Below are 13,162 nucleotides of genomic sequence, written 5' to 3' on the forward strand. Positions count from 1 at the left end.
GGTCCAAAATGGGTGTTTGATAGTGGATGCACCAATCATATGACCGGAGGAAAAGGTGTGCTTGATCAATTCATTGAAGATATCAACAAGAAGTCAAGCATTACCTTTGGTGACAACTCAAAGGGAAAGGTACTTGGGTATGGCAAGGTAGCAATCTCTAAGGACTTGTGCCTTGAGACGGTTATGCTTGTTGAACACCTTGGCTATAACTTACTTTCTATATATCATCTTGCCAATGCCGGTTACAATTCATATTTCACTAAATATTATGTGCAAGTCTTTAGGAGTGACAATCTCAAATTGGTCCTTGTTGGATATGTGGAGAACAACCTTTACGTGGTTGACCTCTCGAAAGAGAGCCCCTCCTTCTCCACATGTATAATGGCGGCCAAGCATGACGAAGGATGGTTGTGGCATCGCCGCCTTGGTCATGTTAACATGAGGAATCTTAAACAACTCCTAAAGGGTGAGCATATTGTGGGACTAACCGGCGTTTCTTTTGAGAAAGATCGTGTTTGTAGTGCATGTGTAGCCGGAAAGCAACTCAAGAAGAAGCATCCCATCAAGAGTATTGTTACCACATCTAGGCCTTTGGAGCTCCTTCATTTGGACCTCTTTGGGCCATCACATTATGATACTCTTGGTGGGAGCAAGTATGGACTTGTCATTGTTGATGATTACTCAAGATACTCTTGGGTCTTTCTCCTTACGTCTAAGGACGAGACCCATAGAGAGTTCATCACCTTCGCCAAGAAAGCTCAACGTATGTATGAATCCGAGATCAAGGCAATTAGGACCGACAATGGCACCGAGTTCAAGAACTACACTATGCAAGAGTTTGTTGATGATGAGGGCATCAAGCATGAGTTTTCGGCGCCATACACTCCTCAACAAAACGGTGTTGTTGAAAGGAAGAACCGGACTATCATTGAGATGGCAAGAACCATGTTGAGTGAATTCAACTCACCCCACAACTTTTGGGGAGAAGCCATCTCTACGGCCGTCCACTACTCCAACCGGCTCTTCCTCCGTCCCCTCCACAACAAAACCCCATACGAGCTCCTTACCGGTAACAAGCCTAATGTCATGTATATTCGTGTCTTTGGATGCAAATGCCTTGTTAAGAACAACAAAGGAAAGCTCGGTAAATTTGAAACTAGAACCATAGAGGGTATATTTGTTGGATATGCGGAGAACTCTCACGCCTATAGATACTACAACCGGTCCTCCGGGACCATTGAAGTATCTTGTGACGTGGTGTTCTTGGAGGATAATGGCTCCCAAGTGGAGCAAGTTGTTCCATGTGTTGCAGGTAATGATGATGATCCATCTAGTGCCATCAAGCATATGGGCATTGGACACATCCGGCCCATGGAGGTTCATAATGATGATCAAGATGATGGAGTAGATGTTTCAAGCACGCCACAAGTGGAGCCTAGCTCAACTCAAGCCGAGCCATCAAGTGCAACTCAAGAACCATCCTCTACTCAAGATGAGTCTCAATCCGAAGAACAAGAAGAAGATCCTCATTCCATGGAGCAAGATCATGATGACGATCACGAAACATCCTCAACTCATGATCAAGCTCAAGTGGTCCCTCATGATCAAGTACTAGCAAGAGATGAATTCATTGATCATGAAGGAACCGTTCGGAAGATCAAGGCCGCTACAAGGGCAAGTGACATGAAAGTGGATCAAGTTCTTGGGAGCATCTCAAGAGGAGTGGTAACTCGTAGACACCACGTATTACTTATCACTTATTGTCAACATCATGCTTTTGTGTCTAGTTTTGAACCACTTAAGGTACATGAAGCCTTGGTCGATCCGGATTGGGTAATTGCCATGCAAGAAGAATTGGAGTGTTTCACTCGTAATGAAGTATGGTCTCTAGTTGAGAGACCCAAGGATCATCGCATCAATGTCATTGGGACCAAATGGGTATTCAAGAACAAGCAAGATGAGAATGGCATTGTTATACGAAACAAAGCAAGGTTAGTGGCGCAAGGGTTTGCCCAAATAGAAGGTATGGATTTTGAGGATACCTTTGCGCCAGAGTCTGCCTTGAAGCTATTCGTCTTTTTGCTTGCATTTGCATCTTTTCACAATTTCAAATTATATCAAATGGATGTGAAAAGTGCATTTTTGAATGGTCCCCTAAAAGAAACCGCATATGTGGCTCAACCCCCGGGTTTCGAAGACCCATGCCGACCCAACCACGTGTATTTACTCCATAAGGCACTCTACGGTCTCAAGCAAGCTCCACGTGCTTGGTATGAGTTCCTTAGGGATTTCTTACTACATGATGGGTTTTGCATGGGTACGGTCGATTCCACCCTTTTCACCAAGCGGGTTAAAGGGGGTGGCCTCTTTATATGTCAAATATATGTTGATGATATTATCTTTGGTGGAACTAACCCCAATCATAACAAAGCTTTTGAGCTATTGATGACTAGGAAATTTGAGATGTCCATGATGGGAGAGTTGAAGTTCTTTCTAGGCTTCCAAGTGAGGCAACTTGCAAAAGGCACCTTCATCTCTCAAGAAAAATATGTGAAGGACATGCTCAAGAAATTCAACATGACCAATGCGAGTCCAATGAAGACACCCATGCCCGTAAAGGGGCAACTTGGTTCATGTGACGGTGAGAAGGATGTGGACATAAAGGTATACCGCTCCATGATAGGATCCTTGCTCTACCTTTGTGCCTCTAGGCCGGATATCATGCTAAGTGTAGGGATGTGTGCTCGTTTTCAATCCGCTCCCAAGGAGAGCCATTTAGTGGCGGTCAAACGGATACTAAGATACCTTGTTCTCACTCCTACTCTCGGGCTATGGTATCCAAAGGGGTCAACCTTTGAACTCATTGGCTATTCGGATTCCGATTGGGCCGGTGATAAGGTTGATCGGAAGTCTACCTCCGGGGCTTGCCAATTTATTGGCCGGTCATTGGTGAGTTGGTCATCCAAGAAACAAAACTCCACCGCCCTATCCACCGCCGAAGCCGAATACATATCCGCGGCATCTTGTTGCACTCAATTGTTATGGATGAAGCAAACCTTGAAAGACTATGGTGTGTCTCTTGGTACGGTGCCTCTTCTTTGTGACAATGAAAGTGCAATAAAGATCGCCAATAACCCGGTTCAACATTGTCGCACCAAACATATTGACATTCGCCATCACTTCCTACGTGATCATGTTGCCAATAAGGATATTGATCTCACTCATGTGGGAACAACCTACCAATTGGCGGATATTTTCACTAAGCCTTTGGATGAAGCCCGCTTTGTTAACTTGAGAGGAGAACTTGGTATTCTTGATCCTAAAAACTTGGATTGATTAACTTCTTGCACTATATTCTTGCATTTATCTTGCTATCTAGCTTAGAGGCATAGCACATATGGGGATAGTCATCTTACCATGTCTTGGTATGATGCATACCTATGTGTGCAACATAAATAGACCCAATGTCATTATATGGACCCAAGCATGTCTCTTCGAGGTCTCATGACATTTGCGCTTTCACATAGGGGGAGTAATCCCCCGGCCCTCATTGAGCCTTCATTACAAATTGATTTGACTATATAAGGCCAAATGATCTTATTGCAAAAATCATTTCAAAATGACTTATGATTCTTGATATAAATATACTTCGAATCATACCCATTGTCGCTATTTATATTTTGTTTGGATTTCATTCCAATGGGTATGCCTAGAGAACTTTGTGTTTCCAACCCCATGTCTATGCTCATCTCATCATCATCTATCTATCTATATGTACATGTCATCATCTGAGCACTCACACACATTTACGCAAAAAAATAGGGGCAAAACGAGGCAAAATGACACATTTTTGGGCAAATTGACTCCGGCCGGTCACTAGCCCGGTCGGACCGGCCTTTGCGCCGGGTCGTCCGGCGTCTGGCCCGGTCGACCGGGCGCCCGACCGGCCGTGCGGGCTGCTATGTCTTGGGAGAGGATACCCCTTGGGGATCTTCTTCCTCATTATCCCCCACCTCTCAAACCTCCATGGCCGCCGCCTCCACCATCTCCACCACGTCCTAGGCACTTCCCACCACTAGTTTCTCCCCAAACTTCACACAACCATAGATCGGGATCTCTCAAGCCTCTTCACCAAAGGATTTGGTCCCTCTCAAGCTATTTTGGGAGATCTTGGGGATTTGGCCCTCAAGCCTTCTTCACATGTTCTTCTTGCTCACTTGAGCAACAAGGACAATGTCATCGGGTAAATTTCTCTTCTATTCCTTCTCCTTCTTGATTTCCCTCTCCCATTGCCACATGTTGAGGAAAATTGAGAAAAGTTAGGGTTAGGGTTAGGGTTAGTAAGTCCTCATGCCACCTAGAGTGTCACACCCCTCCTATGCACATTGTCCACTCTCATGGTATAATCTATGTTCAAGTTTGTGAGTTTTTGCATGATTTTGTGTCGAATTTCTGGGCAAACATCACAACTCAGCACGACCCGGTCTACAGCCCGGTCGACCGGCCTCTCAACCGGCTGGTCCGGCGCACCGCCCGGTCAACCGGATGGCCAACCGGCTCGTCCGGTCTGTCGTCCGGTCGGACTGCCTCGCGCCGCTCGCCCAGCTTTTTCGCATGATCTCGTCGAAACACTTGAATATAGGCTATGCTTTTGGCTTCCTCATATATGCTGATGACATGTACACTTACCTCTTTGCTATCCTCGCTCTATTTTGCTGATTCACAGATGCTGATTGGAGTGATGAGGACCGTGGCACTGTTGCCAAGCGAGGGAGGCACTTAGGGGTTCCACCACGGCGCTCTACTGGTCGTGCTCCTCAGACTACTGGTGGCAGCTCATCTGGAGGCCGCACCAAGAACACTGCCCAGAAGAGGAAAGATAAGCACGCTGTACAAGGAGATGATGAGGAATTGCCAGACTTCAATGTTGGCGATGTCCATATTGGTGCATGGAAAAGGCTTCGAGAAACCAATCACTATCGCTTTGAGGCTCCCACTTACACCGGGGGCGACAAGTTCTTCTGGACCCAGAGTCAGCAGAGGATGTGGAATGAGTACTATGACTCCCGAGAGCACATGAAGAATGGCTGCATTGTTATGCCCAAGGCTTTCAAGGATGTTATTGAGATGCATGCAGCCACCACACATCGGTTTGTGGTTGAGACTTTGAAGAACATGGGGCTGTATGAGCTTGTATGTCTGACACCTTCTGATGGATGCTATTGCCCACTCTTGGTAAGGCAATTCCACTGCACTGTGTACTTCCATGATGATCCAGCCCGTACCATGACATGGATGACAGGCAAAGAGAAGTACTCCTGCAACTATCTTGACTTGTGTGATGCCCTTGGGTTTGGTGGAGGTCGTGCTCACGGTTTCAAGCTTTATTCTCAGCAGAAGTTCAACAAAGGAGACATTGCTTTCTGCTATCCTCGGGAGCCCACCGCTCGTCCTCCCACCATATCTGGCATGTTCTACTCCTATCTTCTGCTTGCCAAGTTATTCAGAGAGTCTCTCATCAGCAAGTCAGGCGATACAAGTGAATGCCGAGGATATCACTTGAACTTGATGTACTACTGCAACCCTGAGCACCGACGACGCATTGATGGATGTGATCTCATCTACTCTGAGCTGAGGAGATGTGTTCGCGACAGGATGACCCCGAACTATGCTCAATACATCCAGCTCCTCATCAACAAGGTTGTGCCTGCTCCTCTCAATACGCATGGTGAACGGGTCAAGATGGAAGCATTCAAGGTTCCTGTCCAAGGTGATAGACCGGATGTCCCCGACATGACACCTCCTGAGCGCCGGTCCAAGGAACGCCATGACCCTACTAGCTCCAGCTTCACTCGGCGCCCGCAGCATGGTATCTCTAGGTTCTTCTCCTCCATGTGGCAGATGTGCAAGAATACTAATGATGTTGCACATCAAAGCCTTGCTATGACCCAAGAGACGAGAAGGCGCCAGAATGAGTACATGGCCACTCGGAATATCACTTTTCCTCCTCCTGGCCCTGAGTTGGAGCCTGTTCATGCACCTAACTGGGAGATGCCTCCTCTCACTGATCAGATGTTCCAGAACTTTGATCCTACATGGTACGGCTTTGGCGGTCCTCCTCCTCAGCCTGCTCGTGTCCCTACTGATGATGATGATGAAGAAGATGAAGGTGCTACTGATACGCGTGATGATGGCGAGAGCTCATACTCCGCTGGGCATGAGATCTTCTGATGGGTGCGCTAGCATCTCTCCTCTTTTTCTTCGCCTTTTTGGTGTTCCGATGCCAAAGGGGGAGAAGAGAGTAGAGTCTAGGATTCACGGGGTGTTGCCACAAGCCATGGGAGTTGCTTTATTTGTATTTTATATGGCTTGTGCTTGTTTACTTTGAGTTTTTCAAGAACCATTTGCTATTTCCAATAATTCGTGTATGGATGTGTATGGACGACTATTATGTGTGCTACTCTATGTTAGGATGATTATGTGTGCTATGCTTATATATCTTGATATGCACATCTCCATACCATGCTTGTTTCCTAAAGATATTGGGGAGCTTCTCATATTTCACAAATGGTGCACTTTGCATTCAAACGCAAATTCTCCAAGTGCACACATTATGGGGGAGCTTTCGTAATATCTTATATGGAATCAAGGTTTAGAGCTTATCATAATATCTATTTGTGACTCTAGCTCGGTTTGTCATCGTATACCAAAAAGGGGGAGATTGTAAGGGTATTTTACCCTTATCCATTATTTTGGTAACAATGACACCGTGCTAGTGTATTTGGACTAATACATGGCTACAAGATGATTCCCAGGTATTAGCCAAAGAGGTATAAAGGTGTATCAATGGAAGAAGAAGGCAATGGAGACCCCCCCAATTCGACGAAAGAATCAACAGGATTTTCCCGTGTGTCGGCCATCGGTCTGGCCGGTCGGCCTGGCACCGGCCAGCCCGGTCAGACCGGCTCCGCGCTTGTGCCATCCGGCAGGATCCGATAAAGGGGCAAGCCCTCCGGTCGCCGCCCGGTCTCCAGCCCGGTTAGGACCGGCGCATCCGGTCACCGGCCCGGTCGGACCGGGCTACCGACCGGCTGCCCCGGCGCCAACCGGATTTAGCGCTTGTGCCATCCGAGCGCATTCCAGTATGCCTAGAAGCTCCTCCGGTCAAGTTCCGGTCCCTGCTCCGGTTGAAACCGGCCGGCCCGGTCGAGAGCCCAGTTTGACCGGCCTGTGCGCCGGCCGGCCCGGCGCCAAACCCGGTCAACTGGATTCCTCGAAGAAAATCTGATGTGGCAAGTTGACCAACGGCCATTTTTCGAAGAACACTATAAATAGGCCTTCTCCTACCTCTGAACAGTTAGGCACTACACTACAAGCTGTTCTTGAGCTCTCTCTCTCTTACTCCATTGCTAGAAACACCAAAAGCCTCAGATCTCCCTCCTCCTCCACCCAAACTCAAATCCCTCCGGGGAATCGTTAGAGGAGGACCCGATCTACCGTTCTACCAAGCCAAATCTCATTCCCCCTTGTATTCATTGAGAAGCTTGCTTCCTAGGGTTCCTTGGAAACCCTAGGTGGGCAAGAGGAGTCCGGAAGCATCCGGGCTGTGGATTTGCTCCGGGCAAGATTGTGAAGGTTTGGAGGCTGCCTCAAAGTCTACCACAAGTGAGTGAGCTATTCCTTCGTGGGATAGGCTCCGGAGAATAGGGTGAGCCTTCGTGGCGCGGGGAATCCTTCGTGGGACCTCCACTCCTCCAAACGTGACGTACCTTGTTGCAAAGCAAGGGAACACGGGAATACATCCTCGTCTCCGCGTGCTATCGGTTATCTCTAAACCGAACTCCTTACTTGTGATTTAACTGCCTGTGAGAGCCTTCGTGCTTGAGTTAGTTGTATCCTCATATAGGTTGCCTCACCTAGTTTGCATTAGGCTCACCTTTATAATCCGCAAAGCCTAATATTGCAAAGAAAGAATTAAAATCTGTAGAAACCTATTCACCCCCCCTCTAGGTTTACCATCTCTATACTTTCAAGGTTTCACTTCCGCGTCGGAAAAGAAGGATCGCATCGTCTCGAGGTTCCGATTTCGTCGAGATCGTCGGCGGCCAACACCGATACTTCGGAATCGTCGTCGTCGTTCGAGATCGGCACCGAGGAAATCTTTTCGCCACACTTCACCAAGTCCGCGACAAGCGGAACTCTCGTCAAGATCTTCGGCAACATGGACGTCGGGTCGTCTGCGGACTCCAGTATAAGCAGCGACTCGGATAGCGTCGACAGCTTCGACTTCATCGACAGATCTACTTCTGTTCAGGAGGTCTTCACCGATCTATACGATGGTGTCACCAACCCCAACGAAAGTGAAGCTCCAAAATATCATCAAGTCTATGCAATTGGAGAACCAAGTCGCCCACAGGAGGAGACATCAGAGGCTTTCGATGATGTGGGAAATCCATACGTCGATCCCGCTGACCTTACGCGAGGTTTGGGCACCAAGTATGTCGGGCCTGTGGAACGACAGAGGGTGCAACTTCCGCAAGCGGCTTGGGATAGAGCTACAAGAGCCATGAACGGTACAATACCGATGACTACAACTGCCACAGCCGAAGAACTGCAAGCATACCAATATAGACTACCAATGCAATGGAATTTAAAGGAAAGTCTCATAAATCATCTAAAAATGCATAAATAGTAATAGAACAATGCAAATAACATTCTAAACTGATCATATATGTTGATATTATGATGATACAAAATACACGTATCAGGCGTGGAATTACAGACTTCAAGAACCTCCGAGGGGAAGGTTTGGTAAGAGCATACATAAAATAAGCTATAGAGATATGATAAACAAATATTCCCATCATGATTTACGAGCATGGAATGTTTTACACATTTTCTATGGGGGACTTAACCAAGACAATAAAAAAGAAATTGATCTAACTTTGGGTGAAACATTTATGGATTCAGTGTCACACAAGCTTGGAAACTTTTGGAAAGAATTCGTTGTAATAGAGAAACTTGAAGATTTAATTTAGGAGGCGGAGGTGGAACAGAATTAGAATACAATTGTATCAATGCTTATAAAAAAGCGCCGAAGTAAAATAAACTGCTGATGATTTTTTTTTTGCGAATAGAACACTGGCATTAAAAGAAACACCGAACGGTACAAAAACTGCTGATGAATTTAATCTTGATGATGAAATTATTTTGTAAACTATCCAGTCTTTTTCAGAGCACATTGAAGCACCAAAGATGGCTTCAATACAAAAGTTAGCTTTTGTCTGATTTCGAAAGCTTGAAAAAAACTTGCGACCATCAATCCCGCCGTAAGATAGGACGGTGGCCAGCCAAGAAATAGAATTCTGTTTTTCCCTCTTCCCGCGCAGGAATTTTCCATTTCATTTCACACACCAAGAAGCCGCGAAAAGAAAAAGGTACGAAGCGAAACGAAAAGAAGAAGAAGCGGGAGTCCATCGAAAACTCCTGCGCTGTGATTGGTCCATCAGCCCCTCCCACGGATCGTGTTCCCCGAGCCGATCCCCACCGCCCGCCCCTCCCAGATCCGACGGCACACACCCCATGTCACGCGGATCGACCTCCCGACCGCTCACCGCCGGCTCCTATAAAATCCCCCGCCCTCTCCCGCTCAAAGCATCTCATCACCACACACACACAGCATCAGCGCGCGCTCCACTCCAATACCGCCGCCACCGCATCCGCAGCAGCAGTTCAAGTTCGCCGGAGAAGATGGCCGGAAGGAAGGGAGGCGACAGGAAGAAGTCGGTGACCCGCTCCGTCAAGGCCGGGCTCCAGTTCCCCGTCGGCCGCATCGGGCGCTTCCTCAAGAAGGGCCGCTACGCGCAGCGCGTCGGCTCCGGCGCCCCCGTCTACCTCGCCGCCGTCCTCGAGTACCTCGCCGCCGAGGTACGCAACCACAACATCCCGCTCTCCCTTCCCGCTCTGGTTTCCTGAATTCTATGTTTCACTCGACTGATCCCCCATGTCTTCTGCGCCCGCAGGTCCTTGAGCTCGCCGGCAACGCCGCCAAGGACAACAAGAAGTCCCGCATCGTGCCGCGCCACCTGCTGCTCGCCATCCGCAACGACCAGGAGCTCGGCAAGCTGCTGGCGGGAGTCACCATCGCCCACGGCGGCGTCCTCCCCAACATCCACTCCGTCCTGCTCCCCAAGAAGGCCGCCGAGAAGGCTGAGAAGGCCGAGAAGTCGCCCAAGTCGCCCAAGAAGAAGGCCGCCGTTAAGACCCCCAAGAAGAAGACCACCGAGGCGTAGACTTCCAGCAGTGATGAATGGGTGGTGGGAGGGAGCATCTAAGTGGTAGAGGGCGTAGTGTTTTATGGCTAGATTGGTGTATGTAATCCTGGGTCACCAAAGACAACATCTGGTTGTTTTGTGTTGAGTTCGTTGCTAATGAACTCTGAAATCTGAATCGATCCTCTGCGTTGGCAAACTGTCCTGAATTTGTTTGTATTTCAAATGTTGTTTACTTGATTGGATCTCGAATGTCAGTTTTTGTTACGTACTGGTGAGGACGTTATTGATATAATTAGTTTCATCTGGGTGCGAATTGTCATTTAGCAAGGGCGGCATGAAATCGGGCGCTGTGAATCGTGTGTATGCAAGGATTTGGGGATTATTTCTAGGGTCAGTAGTAGGCGATGTTTAATCTGAGAAAGAAAGTGCCGGTCCATGGTGCGATTCCAATCGGGAAGCTCCTGAATCAGAGCGCCACTCTCTCATGCTTCAAACTGTTTGTGGGAGGTACGATTTCGTTTGTCTCTTGCCCCTTTTGTTAAGTTTCTGGCCAATTTTGTTGTTGTTTGGAGCCGAATCTCTTCTCTCTTTGAGATCCAATGGCGATGCATGGTAGATTTTATTAACCAACATTGTAGATTCGTTCATTTTTAGGACAAGTATTTTGGACCGGAGGAAGTACTAGACTGTGAACCATCGCCTCAGATTGCATTATTCTGGTGATTTTTCTGCAAATATTGCCTCCAGTTTCAACCGAAATGTAAATGTTAAGAAGAATCTGTGAACTAATTCTGGTTTCATGCTAGATTGGAACAATGATATGGTTGAGGATTTGTTGATGCCCTGGTATTTGTTCCACTAACTTCCTCCAGTTTTAACCGAAATGTAAATGTTAGGAAAAATCTGTGAATTAATTATGGTTTCATGCTAGATTGGGAGCTTTGTTGATGCCCTGGTATTTGTTCCACTGACTTCCTCCAGTTTTAACCAAAATGTAAATGTTAGGAAGAATCTGTGAATTAATTCTGGTTTCATGCTAGACTGGGAACTTTGATATGGTTGATGATTTGTTGATGCCCTGGCATTTGTTCCACTGACTTGAGTTACAGGTCTGTGCATACTCCTGCTGTTCAGTTTTTGTGGTCTCATTTTGTTTGATGATGCAACAGTAAGGCTCCCTGTATTTTACGAACCTAGTTAGGAAGATGATTTTCATGCTACATTGTGGACGTTGATATAGTTCAGGATTTCCTGATGCCCTGCTATTTGTGCCACTGAATGTTGAGTTGCAGGTCTCTCCTATGACACCAACGAGATCGCTCTCAAGGATACTTTCTCTCAGCATGGCGATGTTGTCGAAGGTACCGATCAATCTGTTCTGTTATTGGTGGTCGATCTGTGATTTCGGTTGATTAGAGATTGACCTGTAAAACTGATGGATGTGTGTGACAGTGGAAGTGATATGCCACACGGTGAGAGGGAGATCGTAAGGATATGGGTTCGTCAGGTTCTCTTCGGAAAATGAAGCAGCCACTGCGTTGGAGAAGATGAGCAATGAGGTGAACTATACATCTGCTGTCAAGTCCCTGCAGGATAATATGCAGCGCGTAATGAAGTTTTTATCCTTTCGCTAACACAACTTTCCTACATTATAATAATTGTTTGATTTTCAGGTGCTTGATGGTAGGAACATACGGGTGCACTATGCGAACCGCAGATAACCTACGGCTGCTGCTGACGACGTTGACATGAGTAAGGTGCTTGTTCGATACCATTTCTTTTGATATGTATGTTAAATCATGTATTATGTATGTCCAATCTGTGATGGTTAATAGTTCATGCTCTGATCTTAGAACTTGAATATGTCATCAAGTTTCTGGAAAATATCTGCCCGTCCAGTAGTGTGTTTCTATGCTGCAGCAAGCGTGGCATATTGTAACTATTCAGATTACCACTGACCCTGTAAACTAGAGCTTATTTTTTGGCAAACGTATTCAGCGGGCAGTAGTAAATTTGGGCAACTTTAGCCCACAGGAAAGTTGCATTTCTTTATGCAGACATGAATCAGTAAAGATTCAGTGGGAAAAATATATTATGAATAATCTCATACTATTTAACTCGCCAATCATGTAAATGCAAGTGAGCTTTCTTTATTTGGCTTACTGTCTTCAAGGAGCTGTAGCTCAACTAGTATAGGAGGAGTAACACAGAACAGGAACCTGAATGTATATGCCTACAATGCAATTTGTCAACATCTTTTGTTGACATCACCGAGCAAGTGACAATCCACCATATCATCATTTATCAAGGAGCCTTGTGCCTTGATATGCCCACTACAGTGTTAGTAGCATAATGATTCCTACAAAATAATGATTGGATGTCTTTTTTTTCGATAAAGGATGCTTTATTACTTTTAGAAGCAATTACATCCAGCCTCTGCATAACCAGGATGCACACAGCCGTTTTGTTGTCTCGAGTCCAAAAGGATAAATCATAAAAACTAGGCGAGATACATATCGGAACGATGAAACATATAACGCCTAAGTTGTAGGTGGGGCATCTATCCGTAGACTATGCTGCCACCCATGTAGGGAAAAAGTATCCCTCGCCGTAGCCTCCAACCGTGTACAGACCTCCGTAAATAGGTCTCGGTTCTCCACTCGCTGAAGAGGTAACCATGAACGGAGAATACCTGTACATCTGTAGATGACCTGCAACAAAGAGCAATTTTTGTCATTAAAGATCTTGTCATTTCTACATAGCCAAAGCGCCCAGATAACTGCTAGCGCCCCCACCCTAAGAAGCAACTTAAACCTTGAATCGATACCATGAAGCCAATTGCCAAAGACATTGGCGACACTAGTCGGAGGATATATGGTAGACGCTAC

The 13,162-nt window shown here is 46.6% G+C and overlaps 1 protein-coding gene across 1 annotated transcript; it reads left to right on the forward strand.

The window, feature by feature from the left end:
• Positions 1 to 9,661: 9,661 nt before the first annotated feature.
• Positions 9,662 to 10,451, forward strand: LOC127345379 (protein H2A.5). The gene is made up of 2 exons (XM_051371856.2): positions 9,662 to 9,927; positions 10,023 to 10,451. The coding sequence occupies exons 1-2, from the start codon at positions 9,751 to 9,753 to the stop codon at positions 10,290 to 10,292; spliced, it is 447 nt and encodes a 148-aa protein (XP_051227816.1). The 5' UTR covers positions 9,662 to 9,750; the 3' UTR covers positions 10,293 to 10,451.
• The last annotated feature ends 2,711 nt before the right edge of the window (positions 10,452 to 13,162 follow it).

Source organism: Lolium perenne, chromosome 3, assembly GCF_019359855.2.
Source record: "Lolium perenne isolate Kyuss_39 chromosome 3, Kyuss_2.0, whole genome shotgun sequence".
Classification (NCBI taxonomy): domain Eukaryota; kingdom Viridiplantae; phylum Streptophyta; class Magnoliopsida; order Poales; family Poaceae; genus Lolium; species Lolium perenne.